At 51.2% G+C, this 24,130-nt stretch overlaps 2 protein-coding genes across 2 annotated transcripts; both read left to right on the forward strand.

Annotated features, from left to right (window-relative positions):
* Positions 1-1,522: 1,522 nt before the first annotated feature.
* On the forward strand, positions 1,523-2,344 carry GJB5 (gap junction protein beta 5). Its single transcript, XM_007092445.3, has one exon. The coding sequence runs from the start codon at positions 1,523-1,525 to the stop codon at positions 2,342-2,344; it is 822 nt and encodes a 273-aa protein (XP_007092507.1).
* A 3,150-nt stretch (positions 2,345-5,494) lies between these two features.
* On the forward strand, positions 5,495-6,295 carry GJB4 (gap junction protein beta 4). Its single transcript, XM_007092446.3, has one exon. The coding sequence runs from the start codon at positions 5,495-5,497 to the stop codon at positions 6,293-6,295; it is 801 nt and encodes a 266-aa protein (XP_007092508.1).
* Positions 6,296-24,130: the final 17,835 nt, after the last annotated feature.

A 24,130-nucleotide genomic window follows, 5' to 3' on the forward strand; every position in this document is an offset into this window, starting at 1 on the left:
AAGGGGTCCAGGCCCCAGAGTGCAATTCAAATCCCAGCTCTGCTGCTTCCCAGCTGTGCAAATATGAGCAAATTAATTAACCTCTCTGTGCTCCACTTTACTCATCCGCAAATTGGCAATAAAAAATAGCATACCCTTTCATACTATACTGGTTCATGCAAAGTGCTCAGAACAGTGCCTGGTGTTGCATAAACACCCTATAACTGTTGGCTGTTATCACTACCCTGCCCATCTCTAACAGATCCCACAGGCAGGACAGGGCAATGACCAGTGCCTAGACCAGCGCTGGAAAGGGCACCAGGAACCCCTTACAGCAAGAGGCTGTGCAGTCTCCCTGAGGTCCTTGGGGACCCCAGCAGGTGAGACCACAGTACATGGGTCTCAGGGAACCACCCCCCAACCCAGGAACCAGGCAGAAGAACTCCAAGAGATCAAGTGGACACCACACACTCAGAATGGCAGTCATACTCCCTAAATGGAGTTAAATCTGATACCTGTGTGTTCATCACACTGAACTCACCAGTGAAACTGACCAGAGCAGAATTTCCCATTTTGCTGTGTTGACAAGACTACTCCATAAGATGATTTAAAAAAAAAAAAAAAAAAAAAGTTTCTGTGGTCAAAGGAGTTGGGCAATGCTACATATTTCATCCCCCTTTTGGAGACTCACAGGGTAAACGTATTAGCATGGTCAAGTAAAGGGACCTATTTAACTTTGTTGAACCTGTGTTTGCCTACCTTTCTTGGACACAGAATCCTTTTCTCTCACTACTCCTGTTGCCAAACTATGGACAGGATTCCATGGAACCCCAGTTTGGGAATCCAAACTACAGCATACCAGGCTACTCTAGAAAGGCCATTGGATAAAGAGAACCGTTGTCCCCTACTTTATCTTTCAGCTGGATTGTCATTGGCCTTGCTTCTAGTGAGTTGCATTTCAGCAAGACATTGCCTGGGTATTTACAGATGGCAGTCTGGGGACAAGTTTCCAGCAGCCTCTCCAGCCCAGTCCCGCAAGCCAAGGAAAGGGCAAAGACCGGGTTCCCCTTCGGAGGGGCTAAGAGGAGAGAGCGGGGCTCAAAAGGAGAGAAGTCTTCCTGAGGCTCGGCCCCCTGAGGAGGAGGGCCAGGGTCAGGACAGAGGGAAAGGGCAGAGTGTCCACCTACTTAAACCTTCACTCTGCAGGACTGTAAGACCAGAATCTCGGGGCCCTGGGAGGAAAGACTGACTCCCTGGACCCACCTTCGTGCACTTTTATGGATAAGAGCTGGGTTCTGGATTGAATTAGCTGGGCTCAAATCCCAGCTCTGCACCTAATAGTTGTGCAATCTGCATAACCCTCAAACCTCAGTTTCCTTCATCTGCAAAATGGGGACAATAATAGAACCTAGCTCCTCTGTGGCTATGAGAATTAAATACAGATGATATACAGTATTTCTATAAGGTGCTCAGAGTGAGTGCTCTATACATGTGGGGAATTCTTATCATTTCTCAGCAGTAGCAGCCAACAGCTGGGTCCACCATGAACTGGGGGATCTTCGAGGGGCTCCTGAGCGGGGTCAACAAGTACTCCACTGCCTTTGGGCGAATCTGGCTGTCTCTGGTCTTCATCTTCCGCGTGCTGGTGTACCTGGTGACGGCTGAGCGAGTGTGGAGTGACGATCACAAGGATTTTGACTGCAACACCAAGCAGCCGGGCTGCTCCAACGTCTGCTTTGACGAGTTCTTCCCCGTGTCCCACGTGCGCCTCTGGGCCCTGCAGCTCATCCTGGTCACCTGCCCCTCGCTGCTCGTGGTCATGCACGTCGCCTACCGGGAGGCTCGGGAGAAGAAGCACCGAGAGGCAGTGGGGGAGGATGGCGGGCGCCTCTACCTGAACCCCGGCAAGAAGCGGGGTGGGCTCTGGTGGACCTACGTCTGCAGCCTGGTGTTCAAAGCCGGCGTGGATACCGCCTTCCTCTATGTGTTCCACTCGTTCTACCCCAAATACACCCTCCCTCATGTGGTCAAGTGCCACGCAGCTCCATGTCCCAACACGGTGGATTGCTTCATCTCCAAGCCCTCAGAGAAGAACATCTTCACTCTCTTCATGGTGGTCACGGCCGCCATTTGCATCCTGCTCAACCTCGTGGAACTGGCCTACCTGGTGAGCAAGAGGTGCCGTGAGGGCCTGGCAGCGAGGAGAGCCAGGGCCACAGGCGGAGGCCATCGCCCAGACTGTCCCACCTCTTCCTACAAGGAAGACGACCTCCTCTCGGGCGACCTCATCTTTCTGGGCTCAGACTCTCACCCTCCTCTCTTACCAGACCGCCCTCGAGACCATGTGAAGAAGACCATGCTGTGAGAGCGGCCTGGTCAAGCCTGGTTGGAAAGGGCCCGGCATCTCCCATGGGTGCACCCTTGGGGGCGGGGGAGCTGAGCTGCAAGCAGGGGCAGGTAGGAGGGGGCGTCCTGCACCTGCCCCCTACTGTGGGGCCTCGGGAAGGTTACCCCTCCACACTGAACCTTAGTTTCTTTCTGTGTAAACTGGAGGCGAAGCCCACCTCGCTGGGTTGTTGCCGTGAGGAGGGGTTTATTTAGAGAATGGATGTGCCAGTGCCATCTGTGGGGGGGCGCCCACGGTCAAGGCTTAATAAAAGTCAATTCCTCCACTTGCTTCGAGCCGTGCTTCGTTTCTTCATCCTTTGTGACCCCTGTCAGATCACTAGGTCAACGTCTCTTGCCCCTGCAAAGGGCTGGACTTGAACCAGCCAGGGGGAGGGGCTGTCCCCTCCCTCAGAAAAAGTCCCCAGCACTCCTGGGGGTCATGCCGATTGCTCAAGCTCAAGACAAGCCTTTATCCCCAGTTGCAAATTTAACCCCAAGGGCTGTCTGCAAACATAATGGGGCTTAGCAAGACGTGGGGACGTGTGTGTTGCAATGGAAAGTTCATGAACTTTTGAGTCAGAACACTTGCATTCGAACCCATGTTCCACCGGGACTCTGGAAAAGTGACTTCAGCTCCTCTCTAAAGTGGGTTAATAACGTGGAGCCTGGAGGGGCTGGGGGGTGCTGGATGAGCTCATGGCTGTGGATGGGGTAAGCCAGCTGTAAAAGGCCACATAAATGTTAATCATTGGTATTAGGAAGTGCTCAATAAATGCTTGTGGGAAATCAAGCAGAAGAGCCCCTCCCTGGCTGCACATTAATCCTCACTATCCCAGCCAGCGGGACAGTCAGAAAGGACACAGGCCCAAGGCCCCTCGGCAGCCCCCACCCAGGAGGACCCTGACTTCCCTGCAGGCCTTCCCCAGGGACCCAGGTCTACGGAGACAGACAGGGAGGCTATGCCTGGCCCCATGCCAGCTGGGACGTTCCATGCTGCTGGCCTGCATTCCTTGTCTCCACCCGAGCAGCGGTATCCTTGTCTGAAAACCCAGAATCCGTCCTTCCCACCCCCACACAGCTCACCAGCAGCCCAAGCTCTAGTCCCCAGAAACGTCTCCACCTGGGTGCAACGTGATCCTGGGCTGAATCAAGGTTGCCCCCTCCACATATACCACCTGCTGAGGACCCCAGAACCGTGCTTCCGAAAAGGGCAAGAGAGAGACCTGGGGACAGAGGGACTAGGGGCCATAAGGCAACTGGAAGGGGCTAGGAGCAACAGACAGGGGCCAGCGTTGGGGCTGACCTGGGCCCTGACATAAGAATACAAGGCTCCTGCACTGCCTCCCCCACTCCAACAGTTCCACCTACATACCTGCCAGCCCAGGGAGCCAGACCCAGCCATGCCCATCCAGGCTGGAGAGAAGGCGTGGGCCAGGAGAGAAGAGCCACACAGGTGTTTGCTCTGAATATGTGCCCGGGGAAGTCCGCCTGCCGGCCCACCCGCTCACTCTCCCTTGGCTCATTGGCTCAGAAAGCTCCACCCCGAAGAGGAGTGAGGAACAAAAGCTGCCTCTGGGAGGCCCTCAGGCACACAGACAAGCCCAGGGACCAGAGAGTGGCTGCTAGACCCAAGAAAGGTGAGGACCCAATCGGGCCAGAGAGGGGGCTGGGAAGCAGGGACCAGGTGGGCTGAGGAACCTCGTGAACTCAGGCTGCAGGCTGGGCTCCTGGGAGGAAGAAAGAGGACAGAGGATCCCTGGAGAAACCCCAGGGAAGCCCCAAGGAGGGGAGGGGACATCCTGCCAGACCAAAGGGAGGACAGAGGACCAGAGAAGAGACAAAGAAAAGGAGGGACCAGGAAGAGAGAGTTTCTGCTCAGTTCAGCAAACATCTATTGTGTGCTCACGGGGCCAGGCCTGGTGCTGAGTCCTGGGGGAACAGATGATCCAGGCGTAGAGGCTGCCCTCCAGACGCTGACAGTCTGGTGCAGGAGACAGGTAAACAGGCGATTTGAACACCAGTGATCCATTCTGCCATGAGAGATAGAGGAGGGTATTCAGAAAATGTCCCAGGGTCAGAAGCTCTGAAGATGGTGAGGTCTGAGTCAGGGATGGGGTGGGGGGAGCTGGGGCAGGAGAGAGAACCTGATGGCTCTCCAGATAAGGGGGTGTGGAGGACAGAGCACATCAGACAGAGGCCCGACCAGGAATAATGGGAGACCTGGCTGACAATCAGAGAAGACAGGTGTCCCTGAGAAAAAGTACATGATCAGGGGTGGACCGAGCCAGAATCCTGCCTTTGTCCCTTTCCCAGGCCCTCCCTAAAGCCGAAATGGTTGGAATTCCAGAGGAACCCACTGTGGTCAGGACAGTCAGTGCTCGCACGGGTGCAGGGAAGGGGAGGCGCATGGGGCCAAACCGCCACGCTCCAAAGAGCCTATTTAGTGTGGGAGGAAATGTCCGGGCTGGGGATGCCCTGGGCCTCTCAGTGAGGATGGTTATCACTCAGGGGTTCGTCAAAGAGACCAATGTGAACACACCCAGCACAGGGCCTGGCTCATGTTGGTGCTCATTAGAAGCTGGAGGATAATGATACACACCCCTCATCCCCTGCCCCTGTCGAGCCCCAGCAGCTGGCAGGAGGGCAAATCATCCAACCTGCACCTTCTTCCTGTTTCTGTAAAAGTCATGCTATCCACAGAAACTTGGGGTCAAAGAAGTTGGCAGGCACATCCATGGAAGATGATTACCTTTCACGTTTATCCATTACCCTGTAGAATAAAACATCTCCTGATTTTGGAGCTGGAAGACGGGAGTTCAAGACCAGCTCCACCATTTCCAGCAGGGGGAGGCCTTGGGTAGGTGGCTGTCTAGGCCTTAGTTTACCCACTGCCCATCCCCCCACTCCATGAAATGGGGATAACAGCCATCACTACCCCCCACCACCACCACCACCAAGTCATTGCAGGTGAGGATGTGATGACAAGGTGGTTCTGAAAGGGTTTTGCCAATCGCACCTTCAATAAAGGGCACCCATTTCCAGGCTCTCCCAGGCCTCGTGGCCCCCACCCCGGAGTGGGCACTCGCAGTGTAGACCGTCCACGTGAGGAAGCAAGGACACAGTCGGCATGAACTGGGCGTCCCTGCAGGGCCTCCTGAGCGGGGTCAACAAGTACTCCACGGCGCTAGGCCGCATCTGGCTGTCGGTGGTGTTCATCTTCCGCGTGCTGGTGTACGTGGTGGCCGCGGAGGAGGTGTGGGACGACGAGCAGAAGGACTTCGTCTGCAACACCAAGCAGCCAGGCTGCCCCAACGTCTGTTACGACGAGTTCTTCCCCGTGTCTCACGTGCGCCTCTGGGCCCTGCAGCTCATCCTGGTCACCTGCCCCTCGCTGCTCGTGGTCATGCACGTCGCCTACCGCCAGGAGCGGGAGCGGAAGCACCGCCTGAAGCACGGCCCCAACGCCCCGTCCCTGTACGACAACCCCAGCAAGAAGCGGGGCGGGCTCTGGTGGACGTACTTGCTGAGTCTCGTTTTCAAGGCTGCCGTCGACTCTGCCTTCCTCTACATCTTCCACCGCCTCTACCAGGACTACGACATGCCCCGGGTGGTGGCCTGCTCCGAGTCCCCTTGCCCCCACACTGTGGACTGCTACATCTCCCGGCCCACGGAGAAGAAGGTCTTCACCTACTTCATGGTGGCCACAGCTGTGATCTGCATCCTGCTCAACCTCAGTGAGGTCGTCTACCTGGTGGGCAAGAGGTGCCTGGAGACCTTCAGCCCGAAGCGCCAGCGGTCTCCGCGCCGGGATCACCTGCCCGATACGTGCCCCCCATATGTCCTCTCCCAGAGAGAGCACCCCCAAGATGGGAACTCTGTCCTAATGAAGGCCGGGTCGGCCACGTTGGATGCAGGTGGGTTTCCATAACCTGTGAGGTTGGCGGCTGGGACCACCGGGTCCATGGTCTGTTCCCTAAGGCCACTGCAGGGCAGTGGCCTCTTTTCTGCAGCAGGGCAGGTGAGGAAGACGGTTGTGGGGCTCAGGAAGCACCCCCATGGGCCAGTGCTGGAGAGCAGCTTGGTCTCTAGGTCCTGAGCCCCAGGGGAGGGAGGTTGACGGCTGGTGGGGATTTTGTATATGGCAATGGGGTATGTCAAAACCTTAATAAATGTGATTTTCCCAGTATTTTGTAGACCAGGTGGGGAGTGGCGGGTAGAAGTGTCAGGGCGGTTCATCATGGACCTCAGAGAGGAGCCACAACCACTCAGTGGGTGCCTGCACCCCAGAACCTCAGATCCAAGGTCATCGATGCATCACACACACACACCACGACACCACACACACTCACACGCACCACACAACATATGCCACACATACACACACAGAGTGTGCCCCCAGAACGTGGTTGGAATGCCAAGAGGTGGCTCCAAGGGTCTCTGGACTCTGTAACCAGCTGGCCAAGGCAGGAGGAGTGGGACCCCAGGAGACCCTGGGCCCAGCACAGGTCAGTTCTCAGTGGGAGCCCCTGCAGTGAATGTGCATGGTTCAGGAGGCCTCGGCCCCTCCCCCATTCCAGCCTCCCTCACCCTGCCCATCACACTCCTCAGAGAGAGAGTCTCCCTGAGGGTATCAGGGGAAGGCTGGGAGGGAGGGGAAGGTGCTGAGAGTGAGCCCAGGATGGGGAGTCTGTAGGGATATCCCCACAGGCCACGGACCTATTGGAGCTACAGGGTCCCTCCCAGAGCCTCCAGTCTGAGGAAATCCCCCTCTCTTCACCAGACACACATTTCCTCATCCTCCCACCCCCATCCCACCACTCAGACCTTGACCCCTCCCTAAATCACACCTCCAGTATGGACCTGCCTCAGAGCCAGAGCCCCCCACCAACGGCCCAGGGGAACAACCCTCCGGGAGGCCCCCAGGCCTCCTCCAGTCAGCAGCTCCCATGCTGACCACACCTAACGTCCTCACACAACACCAACTCCCTGACCATGAATGGCACCCCAGCCACCCAGTTGTCCCAGCCAGGAGCTGGCCTGACACCCTCATGCCCTCCCCGTCTCCCAGCCTCTCACACCCCACAAGCCAGTGCCAGTGCAGTTCATCCTGCTAACTCCAACCCTAAATGTCTCCTGAATCTGTCCTTCCTTTCCCGCCACCCTTCCACCATGGGGACAGAGTAGTCCTTCTATATACGAACCTGACTCTGGCATTCTTCCTGCTTTAAAAATTCTTCCACTACTGCCACTACCCTCCATTGCCCTCAACCTGGCCCCTGCTGGCCTCCCCAGTGTCACCCCTGCTTCCTCCCCCCTTGTTCCCACCAATAATACCAAAGGGCTCATGGGTCCCCAACCAGACATATCATGCTGTGTCATGCCTCATGCCTTCGCATATGTGTTCCTTCTGCCTAGAATACGCTTCCAATCTCCCCTGGGATGCTTCCTTGAACCCCACGGTTCAAAACCTTAAAACTAGCCTGTGCCTTTGCCTTTGCCCATCAGTCTGTGAGCCCTTCACGGGCAGGACGCTGACTCACCCAGGTCCCCAGCTACCTTTAATAAATGTTTGGTAAATGAGTAAATGGGCTATGAGCTGCCTGGCGGAAGAGACCTGTCTTGTTTATCTGAATCCTTCACCACACCTAGCCCAGGAAGCACAGATAAGTGTCCTCTCATTTGCTTATAGATTCCATTATTGTTGCTGTTTTAACTAAATCTAGCCTAAAGATTTCATTTATAGTTAAGGAAACTGTCCTGGAGAGGGCCCACCTAGCTGGGCTGTGTCTCTAGTGGTCCATAGAGAGCCTCTGTGCCCCACGCCCAATTACGGGACAAGATCAGGAGTCACTTCTTAGGTCAGGGTCCCTGGAAACAGAACCAACATCAAGAATTTGTTTGCATGTGGTGGAAGGAGCAAGAGAAGCAGGCTAGGGAGGGGAGCAAACTGAGCTGGGTATGGGCTCAGGGAAATGGCCTTGGCCTGATCCCTGTGGGGTGAGGGGCCTTTGGATCATAAATCCCATCTCTGAGTTGTCCCAGCGAGAAAGGGCATCAAGCTTTGGAACTCCCATACCAGTCAGTCATTGGCTTCAGGCAACCCCATGGGCAGCAGGGCTGACAGGAAGGGGTAGGCGGTTCCTATTCAATCAAGGTCAATTCTCCAGGGACAGCTAGAAGCCACGAGTGCCCTATATTCACAGCAGCTGGGGAATGGTTGTCCCCCAGCAAAGGGGACATGGGCAGGGCACCAATACCATCCACTGAACTCCTGCCCCAGGAAATAAGGGTTGCTCTACCTCCAATCCAGACCAGAGCTGTGGCCACCTGATCCCAGAAAGCAGGCTGATGCTCTCAACCAGTTCAGAACCAGATGGCCCCATGCTTCTCAGACCAATGAAGCCCCCACCAGCCATAGCCATATCCCTCTGAGATTCCAGATTCCCCATTCCAGTTTCTGCCAGCATATGGTGAGTGCATCCTGGGACCTGACTACTCCTGTGGCAGCCCTGTTCATAGGTGCTGTTCTCGGAGATCCCAAGTCCTGAGCCAGTGACCCAGACAGTGGTGGAACACCATCTGAGCCGCTAGCCATGGAATTTTTTTTTCTCAGTCCTGCCCACACTCTCAAGGCCCCCCCACAGCCCTCACTACCACTCTCAGACCTTCCCATCTCCCCCTTCTTGAACTCCCTTCGCTCAGCTCAGGCCCCTGCCATCTGTCTCTTCCGCCTTCTGCCCCACCCCCATTGCTGCCACCTCATTGCTTCTAGCTCATTGAAGACTTGAGGACCCAAGTCAGGGTCTTTGGGTATTCTCTCATGGCCCAAGCCTGCCGGAAACATCTGGGCGTCACTCTGTCCTTTTCATTCCATGCCCTCGGTGTCTCTCATGACCTCCTCCTCTGTTCCATTTAGCTACCCACTCACAGGACCACACCCCAGACTTTGTCTTCACCCAGTACTACTCCACCTCTAGAATCTCCCACTTGATTCAAGCCAACAAATATTTATTGTTCACTTTTACGTGACAAGCCCCACGCTAGGTGCCAAGGATCAGACACAGTCCCTAATCTCATGGAGGTTATATCCCATGAAGAGAACAGCTCTTAGCATCCTGGAGTGCACAGGGTGCTGAGGGGAGGGGGGAGGGAGGAGGGGGAAGGGGATCCAACATCCAAGGATTCAGGAAAGGCTTCCCTGAGACTTCTGAAGCTCACACCTAGAGACAGAAGAGGATTTTGCCAAGCAGAGCAAGGAGGGGATGCCAGGTGAAGGGACAACATGAGAAAGGCATGGAGGGAAGAGCAAGGACAGGGTGACCAGGACAGGAAGTAACCCAGAAGGGCTGGAGCCCAGTAAGGGGGCTGGCAGTAAGAGTCAGGCCCAAGTAGGCAAGGGCTACATCATGCAGAGGTTTCATGGTAAAGCCCTGTTAAGGATTTTGGACTTCATCCTCAGGACAATGAAAAGTCACTGGAGAGACTCAGCACAGAGGTGAGATGATCTCATGTGCAGTGTCTCTGGTTAATGTGCGGAAGGGCCAAGGCAGGGCTACTTATTTGGAAACTGATGCAATAGTCCAAGTGACAAACAACAATGGCTTCAACAAGGGTGTGTGCATTGGGGGTGTAAAGAAGTTGCTGGATTTAAGAAAGATTTACGAGATAGAATCAGATCAATTGGGTGATTTGAGTGGGTGTGCGGATCAGGGAGAGAGGAACCGTAGTGACGCCCAGGTTTCTTCTCAGGGTGGTGGTGCCATTTCCCCAGGGGAGAGGCAGGTTTGAGGGACATAGTGATAACTTCAGTTGCAGACACATTGAGTCGGGGAGACAAATAAGATATCTTGGTCATCTCCTCTTGTTCCTGGACCAGCTTAGCCCCTGGATCACCTTCTCTCTCTCTAAGGCTATGCGTATTACCATTTCTGGTGACCACATCTAACACCTACCTCACCATGCTTTGACTTCCTTGTTCCCCTCCATCTTTAGTCACCCACATATGCCTTGTCTTAACAGGAGCTGCATCATCTCCTAGCTCACCCACTCTGCTTCCCGCTCCAGCGCTCCCTCTGCCACATCTACTGTTTCACCATCCATCATCAGCCCTTTATGTCCTCCCTCCCCTCTTTTCCCAGCTTAGACTCTGTGGGCCCCTCATAGATGTGTCCTACTCTCCCTTGCCATTGCCTGCTGCTATAGTCACTCACCAGGCAAGACAAACCCCAGTTAAAACCAGCTCTGCATGTGGCACCCATTCCAGAGCACCTGGAGAATAACACAACTGCACTGACTGGTTTCAGTGGAAACTTCTGAGTACAAAGCTCCGGTGGGCACTCAGCACCTCAGGCAAGTCTACGTTTTCCTAAAACTTTAACCCTAGTCTCCGAGATGACTATATCATACCTTCTCCTCTTGCCCCCTTTCGCCTAAACCTCCTCAGCTGACAGGCAAGCATTATGCGCCCCTTCACTCTGCCTTCTCCCCTGTGACACGGATGAGCGCCCCTGCTCCTGATACCCCCTCCTCTTGGACACTGGACCCCTCACCTCTCACCCCTCTGGACTGTGCTCCACAGCTATTGCCTCACAATTCTGTAAAAATGCTATAACGTTGTCCTCTCTCTTTCTGTCATTCCCTCTTGACATCACATCCTTCTCCAGCTACCACCCCTTTTGCAAAAAACAAAACTCTCTAAAGGTGGTCTATACTTGCTGTCTCCACCTCCTCATCACATTTACTCATTCTAGTCAGGACTGTTCTTCCCAAGTTCACCAATGGCCAACGAGCTGCCAAATCCGGTGGTTGGTTCTTCAATCTCATCTTACTCCCCCAGCAACATACGGCCACTGAGAGCTCCCTCCTCAAACACCATCTTCCTTTGGCTGCCAGGAAGCACCCTGTCCTGGCTTTCCTCCCACCACATTGAGGGGCCCTCCTTGATCTCCACCGATGCTTCTTCTTCCTCTTGCTGGTCTCTAAATGCAGGGTGCCTTAGGGCCCAGTTCTCTACCCTCTTTTCCCCTCTGTGATCTTGTCCAGTACCATCTATAAAAACCATCTATAAACCAATGGCTCCCACATTTATATGTTCCCACCTAACCACTCCCATGAGTGTTGGACTCATATATCCAACACTTCCTTTCAGTCCTCCAAAACAGAACTCCTGATCCTACTAACAGAGAACAGATTTATGTTCTCTCCCAGTCTTCCCACCTTGGAAGAGGAGATCCCCACTCACCCAGCTGCTGAGTTCAAAAACCTACATGCCTCTTTCTTCTCAATGATATCCACACCATTAGCAAATCACAGTGGATATAATTCTAAGTTCAAAGTCCATTCCCTTCAGACCATCTCCAAGTGCTTCCATCCCAAGCCAAGCCACCTCACTGAACATCTGGATACCTGCAGCAGCTGGCCCCCTCCTCTCTCACGCCTCTGCTGTTCCTTCTGCATGTGACAGCCTGAGAGATATTTCAACCAAGATGAGTCAAGTCACCCCCTTGCTTAAAACCCTCCAAGTGGCTTCCATAATGGCCATAAAAATGAAAATTAACCATTCTTGGGGCATCTGGGTGGCTCAGTCAGTTGAGCATCCGACTTTGGTTCAGGTCACAATCTCATGGTTCATGAGATCAAGCCCCACGTCAGGCTCTGTGCTGACAGGGCAGAGCCTGCTTGAAATTCTCTCTCTCTCTCTCTCTCTCTCTCTCTCTCTCAAAAATAAATAAACATTAAAAAAAAGATTTTGTTCCAAAATTATCCCCCAGGTAGGAAGGATTTGTTTTATATCCAAGTCCTTACCAAGTCTCTCACATTGCGGGGCATGCTCTGAATTACTGCATTTTGAAAAACAGAATGCTCTTTGGGGGAAACTCATTAGCCTGAAATAACCCCAATCAATGAAGTCTTGGATATCCACAGAGGTCACTGGGTAGAATCAGAAAAAATGGAGGCAAAGACATTTCACACAGATTCCATCATTACTCCCAGTGGTATGACCTTCCAATTGCAAATACTTTCTTCCTAGGCAGGCCCTTAAAAAAACAAAACAAAACCACATTAAGAACAATAAAAAAAAGTGGTTGTGTTAAGGAGATGACATATACACACCTACCAGATGATTTTTTTTTAAGTCATACAACCTAATATTACGCAACCGGGTTTTGTGGAGAGAATAAAGTTCTCGGTATCATTCACAGACTTAAAAAGCACTATTTCACAAATAACTTGGACAAAAATAAAGTTTGTGTGTTTTGTAAAAGGTTAATGATAACAAACAAAACTCTAATGACTATTAACCCAGGTGTTACAGAAAAATGTTCAAAGTTTAAAGAAAATTGCTTCATAAACTATTCAGGGGAGAAAAAAATAATAGGTTTACTACATTGTTCTATATAATGTGATTTTTTTTAATTTTTTTTTAACGTTTATTGATTTTTGAGACAGAGACAGAGCATGAACGGGGGAGGGGCAGAGAGAGGGAGACACAGAATCTGAAACAGGCTCCAGGCTCCGAGCTGTCAGCACAGGGCCCAACGCGGGGCTCGAACTCACGGACCATGAGATTATGACCTGAGCCGAAGTCGGACACTTAACTGACTGAGCCACCCAGGCGCCCCTATAATGTGATTTTAAAAACAGGTTGCAAACTCTAGAGAATATTATGCTAAGTGAAATAAGTCAGAGAAAGACAAATACCATATATATGATTTCACTCATATGTGGAACTTAAGAAACAAAACAAATGAACATAGTGGTAGGGGGGCAGGAAAAGAGAGACAAATCAAGAAACAGACTCTTAACTATAGAGAACAAACTGATGGTTACCAGAGGGGAGCGGGGTCCAGAAATAGGAGAAATAAGTGATGGGGATTAAGAAATGCACTTGTGGGGCGCCTGGGTGGCTCAGTCGGTTGAGCGTCTGACTTCGGCTCAGGTCATGATCTTGCGGTTTGTGAGTTCAAGCCCCACGTGGGGCTCTGTGCTGACAGCTCAGAGCCTGGAGCCTGCTTTGGATTCTGTGTCTCCGTCTCTCTCTGCCCCTCCCCCACTTGTGCTCTGTCTCTCTCTATCAAAAATAAAATAAAAATGTAAAAAAAAAAATTAAGAAATGCACTTGTGATGAGCACCAGGTATTATATGAAAGTGTTAAATCACTAAAATCTATACCTGAAACTAGATTCACACTGTATGTTAGCTAACTAGGATTTAAATGAAAACTTGGAAAGAAAAAAATATATAGGTAGCAAGTTAAGTAAATTATTATTTTGGTCACACTAAAAAGTTTATGTGTCCATATAAGCCCCCAACTTTTTAGAGGGTGCCCTCACTGGGAATATAGAGGGTTGCTTTTGTTTTTTTAATGTTTATTTTGAGAGAGAGAGAGAGAGAGAGAGCGCACAAGCAGAGAAGGGGCAGAGAGAGAGGGAGACAGAATCCCAAGCAGGCTCTGCCTTGTCAGCACAGAGCCCGATGCGGGGCTCAATCCCATGAACCGTGAGATCATAACCTGAGCTGAAACCAAGAGTCAAAGGTTTAACCAACTGAGCCACCCAGGAGACCCTAGGGGGTTGCTTTTTACTTGGAGTTATCATATATCTGGGCTTATGGTAGGTGGTAACTCAAGCTGTGAGGGTGGCTAATACTGTACAGAGCCTGCGGGGGGAGAAACGAGAAGATGTCCTAGGATGGAGGCTTAGAAGCCAAAGAGAAGGGGGTGGGGGGGAAAGCCAGCAAAGGGGACTGCAGGGTAAATTGATATCACAGAAGCCAAGGAAGTATAATGTCACAGAGGAGGAAGGTGATGTCACAGAAGCCAAGAGATGATTGTTCTAAAGAAGTTTGTAGAACTTCTAGAAGAGGAGTCTCTAGAGAAAAAGAAATGATCATCAGGGCCAAACATTGCCTTGGGTCAAATTAGATAAAGACTGAGAAGTGTTCATTCGATTAACATAGATGGTCACTGGTACCCATGGCAGAAGCCCATCTGTAGAGAATGGGGTGCCCATCTGGTACCCATCTGTAGAGAATGGGGTGAGGAAACCAGGTCCCAGTGAAGTGAGGGGACAGTGAGGGCCAAGTAAATGGAGATAGCAACCGTGAACAACTGGTTGGAAAATGGTGGCTGGGAGAAGAAAAGAAAATGAAAGGGTGTTCGTCGCAAAAGGATGGGAGCAGTCAATTTTTTCCTTTTGTTACGGTTTAAGAGACTTGGGAATATTTAAATAATGATGAAATGAATCCAGTACACAAGAAAGGAGGTCAAGGTCCCCCTAGAGCCAGAGGGAATGGGATGCAGAGCCCAGATGGAGGCACATCGGCTACTGTAACAGGAGGGAAGGAAGAAGTGGGGAGACAGGTGCAGGTCACCCCCCGTCTCTTACCACAGCCTCCCCACCGCCCTCTCGCTTAGCTCCTCCCTCAACATCTGCCCATGTTTATTCAACAGATCGACAGGGGACCTGAGAGGCACCTCCAGACCTGACCCCATGACCTCCCAATCTGCTAGCCCCTCCTACATTCACTTCCTTCTGAATCGAGCCTAGGATTGGGATCCAGAGTCTCTCGCACCACCCTCACATGAGAGCTCTTAGACTGGTGTCTGTCCTCCCCTCTAGACTGCAGTCTCCCTGAGAGCCAGAACAGTACCCATCTGGTTTGTCAGTGTATCCTCAGGCCCTGCATCATGCCTGGCATACAGTAAAAGGGTAAGAAGTATTTGCTGATACAGTAAAAGAGTAATAATGAGATAATGACTGGAATGAACGGCTGTCCTACCAATTTCCCCATCGTCCCTCTGTCCCTCCTATCTAGCAGGACTCCAGGCCCAGATCAGTCCAACAGTGCTTTCCCATGGTTGCACCCTGTGCTGGGCTCTGCTCCAGTGAACCCAACAGCCAACCAGAGTGAGGTCACTGCAAATCCGCGTTCTCCAGCCCCACCTGACAGCCCTCGTTCTTCCCTGCTTTGGTCTGTCTGCTGTCATTCATGGTGGCGTTTGGCCTTCTCAGCCTTCTCCACTCTCCTTGAACCCTCTAGCCAGTTCTATCTTATCTTTATCCCACGTCTCAGAGAAAGCAAAAGCTATCCAAGAATGCTCTCCTGTTGACTGCCACCAGACCAGTCGCCCTCCCTCCTTTCCCCCAGCACAGTAAAAGGGGTGAGCCCACTCCCGTTAACGCTTTAAAACCCCCACCCCCACACCCTATGCTGAGGACTCCTCTCTCCCACCCCTTCCTGCCTTCTTATTTCTTCAACCTCTAGCTCTCTCCTGGCTCTCCTGGCACTCAAGCAGGCTCACACCTCTCCCATCCAAAAATCAAAACAAAACCCTCCCTTGACCCCATGTCTCCCACAAGCATCTCCTTATCTCTCTCTTGGCTTTTGCAACTGTGCATCCTAAAACAGGTCTACACTCACCACCCTGACTTCCTCATCTCCCACTCCCTCCCACCAGCTATGATCAGTCTCTGCTCCATCACCCCACTCAAACCACCCTGCCCTTGCCAAGGGTACCTAAGATTCCTTTGTCACCAAGTCCAGTGGGCACTACCATTCCTTGAGCCAGGAGCCATTTAATAGGGTAAACAGCCCTCCTTCATTGTACCTCTTCCCGTATCACAGACACCTTGTACGTTCTGTCCACCTGGCCCTTCTCCAAGGGGGAGCTAAAGGCGACTGCCAGGCGTGCCACCGGGCCTCTCGACTTCAGGGTGGATGTGTGTTCCAGGTGGGACCACTCGGGGTTCTTCCCCAGATTATTTGAGTCTTTCCTAAGGGAAACTTGGGAAAGTGTGAGCTCAGAGCCCATGACCATGAGCAAAACCATGTGCAAAAGCCCATCAACACATGGAGAGAAGCCAATGGTCAGAGAGGAGCAGAGGTGAGGCCAGCTGGAGAGGCTCTAGACACAGCCAGACCTGGCTCTACTGAGTGCTTCTGGGGCTCCAATACATCCCTCCCCTCCTCGTGTTTCTACAAAGCAATCAAGTGCCCAAACTAATTCAAGTCAGATTTCTGTCATTTGCAAGCAAGAGCACTGACTAATACACTCAGGCTTCTTCAGTTTTCCTGATGCTCCAGTCATACCCCCTCAATCTCCTTCAACGTCCCCCATTGGGGTGGTCCTCAGGGCTCTTCCCAAGCTGTTTGCTCCCCTCAGGCTCCACTCCCTCCCTGAGTGAGCTCCTCCTTTATCATGTCCGTCATCACCATCTGGACACTGCTGACTCCAAATCTGTATCTGCTTACAGATTATTTCCTCATCTCCTATTTTTCCCTCATAGTCCTCATTTTTCTTAATATTTCTATTATGATAAGATATACGTGAAACTTCCATTTTAACCATTTTTAAGCACACAATTCAGTAGAGTTAATTTCATTAATAACATACAACCATCACCACTATTTCCAGAACTTTCTAATTACCCCTAACAGGGGCACCTGGACGGTTTAGGTAGTTAAGCGTCTGACTCTTGATTTCAGCTCAGATCATGATCTTACCATTTGTGAGACTGAGCCCTGTGTCAGACTCTATGCCAACAGCATGAAGCCTGCTTGGGATTCTCTCTCTCTCTCTCTCTCTCTCTCTCTCTCTCTCTCTCTCTCTCCCTCCCCTGCTTACATGTATATGCGTGCTCTAAATAAATAAATAAACTTTAATTCTCCCTAACAAAAACTCTGTACTCACTAATTAATAACCCCCACTCATTCCTCCACCCAGCCCTTGGTAGCCTCTAACGACTACTGTCTATGGATTTACCTATTCTAGACATCCCAGAGATCATACAATATTTGTCCTTTTGTGTCTGGCTTATTTCAGTTGGCATATTGTCCTCAAGATTCATCCATACTGAAGCATGTATCAGACATGACTCCTTCGTATGGCTGAATACTACTCTACTGTATGGACATAACACCTTTTTGTTTGTCCGTTCTTCCTTTTGATGGACATTTGGGTTGTTCCCAGCATTTGTCTTGGCTATTGTGAATGGTGCTGCTATGACCACCCATATCTGAATCTGAGTCCCTCTTTTCAGCTCTTCTTGGCCTTTACCTAGGTGTGGACTTGCTGGGTCATATGGTCATCCTGCATTCTTTTGGAGGCACTGCCAATCTGTCTTCCACAGCAGCTGTACCATTTCACACTGGCACCAGCAGTACATGAGGGCTCCCCTTGTTCTTCTCTTTCCTGTCCCTGTCCCATGCATCCATATGCCTCTTGCACATCTACACACGTGTGTTCCACGGACACCCCAGCAGGGCATTTGGATGCAGAGGAAAATTTGGTTGTGTGAACAACCAGTGCTGAGCCACACCCCACCCCCAAGGATCTGGGATGGGCTGTGTTGGGCATGAAGTGAGGCTCAGGGTTGGAGTGACACTGTCTGATGCTCACCTGAATCATAAAAATGGGGGGTTTACAAGTCATGTCTGAACACTCTCATGGCCTTGTCAAGATGACTGCACCGGAATATCATCAAACACACATGTCATTTAGCCAGCTCCAGATACAATGAGCCTATCTTTTTTTTTTTTTTTTTTTTTTTTTTTTTTCCTGCTTCTCCCAACCTGCTTTCTTTCTTGTGCTTCCCACGTCGGCCAATGGCAAACCATCTACTCAGGTGCCTATGTCAGGACCTCCCCAGTTCATAGAAACAGCGAGTTCAGGAACCACAGCCCTGCAGCCCAGGCCCAGTCTAGGCACTACTTCCTGAGGCCCAGGGCCCATCACCTCCTCAACCCAGAATCAAAGCTCCAGAAGCTCCCACACTGCAGGTGGCAGGCTGATTTCAGGCATCTGGCACACATCTCACCCCAGGCTGGCTTCATGAGCCCACACCTTTGCAGCTCAAAGGACAGCCCAAGCAGACTCCTTCCTCATCCAGAAGGAGAGCAGAGGCTGGGTGAAGACAGACCAACTCAGACAGACAGACAGACAGCCCACCTGCCCCTTAAGTACCAGGTGTTTGAGCCTAGTAGCAGGAAGGAGGGGAAAGAGATGAGGCTTAATCAGTGAGGGCTTCCTGGAGGAGGCAGGTGGCCAGGGAGGGACTTCTAGAGGATAGGTAGCTGGGACGCTAAGCTAAAAGGAAACTGGTGAGGGGCGCCTGGGTGGCTCAGTCGGTTGGACATCTGACTCTTGATCTCAGCTCAGGTCATGATCTTGGAGTTGTGATTTCAGGCCCTGCATTGGGCTCTGCACTGGGTGTGAAGCCTACTTTTAAAAAAAATTGAAGAAGGGAACTGATCAAACACCTGCTCTGTGCTGGCCTGGGATGGGGGTTTATTGTGTGCATGTATTTACTCGTTTGGCAAGTACTTTGTCTACAAAGTGCCAAGCACCATTTTAGGCACTGAGGATACACCAGTGGACACAACAGACCAAAAAAAAAATAGCTGTCCTCACAGCTTCTAGTGATGGGAGAGACAATTAACAAGAAGAATATGCAAAATATAAAATATGTGACGTGATCATAGTTGCTAAGGAGAAAATTTAAGCAGGAGAGAGAGTGTGGGGAGGGAAAGGCCGGTTCTAGATGGGGAGGCCAGGGAAAGCAAGGCAGCACCCGGCACAGAGAAAAGCAAGCACGCAGGCCCTGAGGCTGGGAAAGACCCTATGCAGACCCATGCACAGCAAAGAAGTCAACAGGCTGGGCAGCAGGAGAGCTGAGGGCCATGGAAAACAAGGCCAGAGTCCTCAGGTGAGGCCTGAGAAGGACCACCTCACACAGGCCATCCTGATACCCCTGACTGTCACTCTGAGTGAGCAGGAAGCCTGAGCAGCGCTTTAGGGAAAAGAGGGGGCACAATCCCCTTGGTGGCTGCATCAGCGATGGATGAATGGGGGCAAGGACAAAGCAGGGAGATCCGTTATGAGGCTACTGCAGTAATCCAGGAAAGAAACAAGCCGTGGGTTTGATGTTACCAGGATAACCTTAACAGAATCTGTGAGAAGCAACCAGACCTTGAAAATATTTTGAGAGTAGCACCAAAATGATTCTGTGGCACTGAACGTGGGGTATGAATAAAAGGAATAAACAATGACTCTTAAGTTTGGGGCCTTAACAAGTAGATGAGTAACATTGCCATTTACTGGAAGAGTAAGTAAGAAGGATGGAGAGGGATGTAAGGAGCAGGTTGCCAGGTAAAACACAGGACACCCAGCTAAATTTTAATTTCAAAAAAAGAATAGATAAGTGTCTTTTAGTATAAGGAAGTCCCGTGTACAATCTAAAATTCAATTTTAACTGAGCACATGATTCGGGGTATGGTTTTACTTAAGGGGGGGGGGGGGGGCGTTTACTTGTTTGCTTTGTCCCTAAATCTGACAATCCTACTAAAGGAAAGAGTTAGATTGGGGACAAGGTGAGTCTGCGATACTTACTAGACACTGATAGGAGAGGTGGACGGGTGGCTACGCACATGAGCCCAGAGTTCAGGGGGCTGGTCTGGCTGGAGATAAATAAGTATCTAGGAGTTGTCAGCCTAATTCTGATATTTTAAGCCCTGAGACTGAATGGCACTGCCAGGAGAAGGAGTGGGGCCAGAGGAGAGACAGAGCCTAGGACTGAGCCCAAGGGCACCTCAATACTTCAACGTCAAGGAGATCTGGAGGACCCAGCAAAGGAGACGGAGAAAGAAAAACCAGAAAGGAAAAAAAGTCAGGAGAGTGTGACATCCTAGGGACCAAATTCCTGCCGGGAATGCAGAGCCTTGGCTGTGGGAAGCCGGGCAAGAGGGTTCAGGTGGAATGTGATGAACCAGGGACTGGTTAGAGTGACTTCAAGAGGGGACGGAGGGAACAAATGGAGATGACGCATCAAGACGATTGTTTTGAGGAGTTTTACTACAGAGGAATGGAAAGAAACGAGGCAGATGCTGGAAGAAGGGAGTGAGGGAGGTGTGTTTGTTTTTTAAGACAAAGGACTACCAGCACATTTATTGTAAAGGGAAAGATCCAGTAAAGAGCAGAAGGGAGAAGACGGAGGAGAAAGAAAGGAGGGAGGTCCGGGGCGGGTGAGAAGGGTGGGATTCAGGACACATGTGGAATCTTGAAGCTTGCCAGCAACTCAGAAAAGCCAGGCGTTACCTCCATTTGACGATAAAAGCTGTGTGGGCACAAGTTCCAAGTAAGTCCCAGTGTCTTGGAAGGAAAGCAGTATTCTAGCCTGGATCCTGGGACATCTCTTCCTTCCTACCCACAGCCCCAGGCATGCTGCAGCACGGCTGGAAAGCCCCCATTCTTCCACCTGACCTGCTTCCCAGCTGGTTCTGCCTGCCCCACTCTGCTCAAGGGAAGAAAGAGCCCCTGCCGCACATACACAAATGCAAGGAAACCCTCAGCCAGAGAGGGAAGCCCCTACCTGAGGCCTGGGCAGAGTTTCAGACACTGGGGGAGGCCTGGAACAAAACCAGCCCCTGCCAAGGCCTGGGCCAGAAGAAGCACAGTGCCAGGCTTAGGGCCCGCCACCCCCAGAGAACAGGTGTAGACCCTGAAGGGAGTGTGGGTGGCTGGGGCAGCTTCCAAGCCCTGCTACAACACAGTCTTGCCCTGAGGCAGGGGGCTGGCCTACATGGCCTCCCACACATTCCCCTGCTCAGGGAGCAGGACTTGGAAGTGGGACGGCAGGGCCTCACAGCCTCTTTCTAGAATGGGGACTTGTCCAGATCCCTCCAGAAAAAGCAGAGGCCAGTTGTTGGAGACACTGCCTGATGTCAGGAGGGAGGGGCAGCATCTGGCAAGGTCAGAATGATAAGGAGAGCTCGGCAATAAAATCACCTGGTCACCAGAGCAGAATAACCCGACCACACACAAACCCTGCCACACGCCACCTCACAGACAACCACACATGCACACAACCTCACAAAAGCCTCCCAGCCACCTCTGCAATCATACCCGTTCACAACCACACCACCAACCATACATCCATATTCCCCATACCCCCCCCCTTAACACACAGCTACCCAATCGCACTTACCAGACAGTCCCCACACATAACTTTCTGTGCACCCAGCATTTACTTTGCAAACAACAACTGAGTGTCTGCATTCTGGAGAAGCAGCAGGAGTGCTACTGGCAAGCCCGCTGCTCTCTTAGAATGTCAGGGAACGTTCTGAAGCGACACTGCCGAGGAAGTGGATGAGGTGACTTCAGATGGGGTGCCCAGGGAATACCTCTTTCAGAAGGTGATGAGTGAAAAGCAGTCCGGGCAGAGAGCCAGGCATCCATGCAAAGGCCAGGAGGCTGGACTGAATGTGGTGTGTTTGTGGAGCAGAATGAAAGCCGGTGTGACTGGAGAAGAGTGACCAAGGAGATGTGGGATAGGAGACAAAGCAGGACCAGGTGGTTTGGTGCTTTGTAGTCCAATGTCAGGAGAGTGGGTGTTAGTATAAAAGTAATGGTAAGTCACTGCGAGGTTTTCATAGGTGAGTGACGTCTGATTTACATGATGAAAGCATTACCTTAGCTAGGAGAAACCATGGGAGGAAAACTTTTTCAGTTCTCAGGCTAGGGAAGGCATTTCTAATTATGACCAAACCCAGAAACCAAAAAGATAAGATGGATACATGTGACTGCATAAAAAATATTTTAATTCTGTATGGCAAAAATTCCATATTCAAAGTCAAAAATACAAGTGTGTAACCAGGGACGGTATCTTTTTTATTTGTATCATAGAGGGCTTATTGCTTTAATATATAAAGAGCCCCTAAGAAATCAATAATTTAAAAGGCAACCATCCACTAGAAAAATGGGCAAAGGCAGGAGCACCTGGGTGGCTCAGTTGGCTAACCATCTGACTCTTGATTTTGGCTCAGGTCATGATCTCCCAGTTCATGAGATCAAGCCCCGCATTGGGCTCTGTGCTGACAGTGTCAGCCAGCTTGGGATTCTCCCCCCACCCCCCCACCCCCGCCCTCTCTCTCTCAAAATAAATAAACATTAAAAAAAAAATGGGCAAAGGCAAAGGACAGTTCACAGAAAAAACAAACAAAATGGATGTTAAGTATATCAAATGATGCTCATCCTCAATCATAATAAGAGAAATGCAAAATAGAAGTATAAGGAGATACCACTGGCAAAGATCATACAGTTTGATAATGCTCTACATTAGCAAGGACACAGGGACGCAAGCACTCACGTCTGGTGGCAGCATAAACTGATACATCTATGGAGAGGATTTGGCATTATCTATAAAAATTTAAAAATGAGCATACAACTTTACCCCAAAAATTCCACTTCTAAGAATGTATCCTATGGACCTAATTTTAAAATGTGTTAAATGATGTTTGTCCAAGCATATTTATTGCAATGGTGTTTATAATAGAAAGTAGGAAATATATGATTGGAAGCAGCCTTACGTTTCATCAGTATGTGACTGATTAAATACATGATAGTACACGTACTATTTAGCTGTTCTATGCACAGAACCATGTGCATAGCATACCCACATTGGGTAAATGTCAAAAGAAGAGTATCTATATAGTCGAAGATGCATAGCTGATCACAGGAAGGAGAAACAAGTAACTGGAAACCTGGTGGTCATGTGGGCAGCCCTGGTCACATAATCTGGGGTTCGGGGAGAAGTCAGGAGTAGCACCACAAGTGTGGGACTCCTCACTGCTGGATAGTATTGAAAGCCCCCAGACTGGATGAGTTCACCCGGGAGAGAAGAGGCTAGAGCCTGAGACGTGCCCACCCTGGACACCAGCATGTGGCCTCCAAGGTGCAAGAAAACTGGGAGTGTGGTATTAAGGAAACCCAGGGAAGAAAGCGTTCTGAGACGGAGGCAGTGGTCACCCTCTGTGTCAGGTGCTTCTGTAGGTCCAGGAGGGTGGGGATGGAGACATGACTGTTGGATTTAGCATCATGGAAATCCGCGGTGACCTTGACAGGGCTGCCTTTGTGACACAGTATCGGGATGGAAACGTTGTTCAAATGGGTTGAAGAGCGACTAGGAGGGAAGGAAGTGGGGAGCAGGTTTGCTCTGAGATGCTGGAGAGCAACAGGCCGCAGGGAGCAGATGGCAAAGTCATGGACCCTCACAGGATGCTCTCATGTTCACACATCCCCCAACACTGGCACATACACAGAAGCACCGAGACCACCCGGCATGGGGTCTCAGCAGTGATGTTCAGGGGCCATGACCCAGTGAGTAAAAGACGGCCTCTGCCCTGTGGCTTTGCCCCATCCAGAAACCACAAGGCTGAGACCTCCAGAGCTGGCTCTGCTGCTTAGCATCTGTATGACCCTGGGTAAGTCACCTAACCTCTCTGTACCTCAGTGGGAAGGGTCACACCTTCCTCCCCACTGTGAGGATGAAATAAAGTCTGCCAGCCATGTCTGGCGCAAAGATGTCTCTGAACACGCAATGCAGGGTTAGTCTCTATCGAAATGAGTAGTCGGTAGGGTGACCATGTAATAGATCTTCCCAGGTTTGGGGGCACTCTTGAGAGTTAGGGGAGGATGTGAATTACACTGGACCACAGGTGGCAAACCCGTACAGTCCTGGGGAAATCCCATGTACAGTCACCCTTGTGTTAACCACACCATCTCTATGTCTCCGTCTCTATGGAGACAGCGAGGCCTCAGCCCCAAGGTGACTAAGACCCCAGGGCTCCCAGGGAGGCCAGAAACGCTGGGGTTTCTCCAACAAGGCTGGGAAAGCTCCTTGTCACCGCACACTAATAAATAAGACAAAGCCTCTTTGTCCCCAGAGCCCAGCCCAGCTGCAGGCCCGCCTCCTTCCGCAGTCTCTAG

Source organism: Panthera tigris, chromosome C1 (assembly GCF_018350195.1).
Source record: "Panthera tigris isolate Pti1 chromosome C1, P.tigris_Pti1_mat1.1, whole genome shotgun sequence".
Classification (NCBI taxonomy): Eukaryota; Metazoa; Chordata; class Mammalia; order Carnivora; family Felidae; genus Panthera; species Panthera tigris.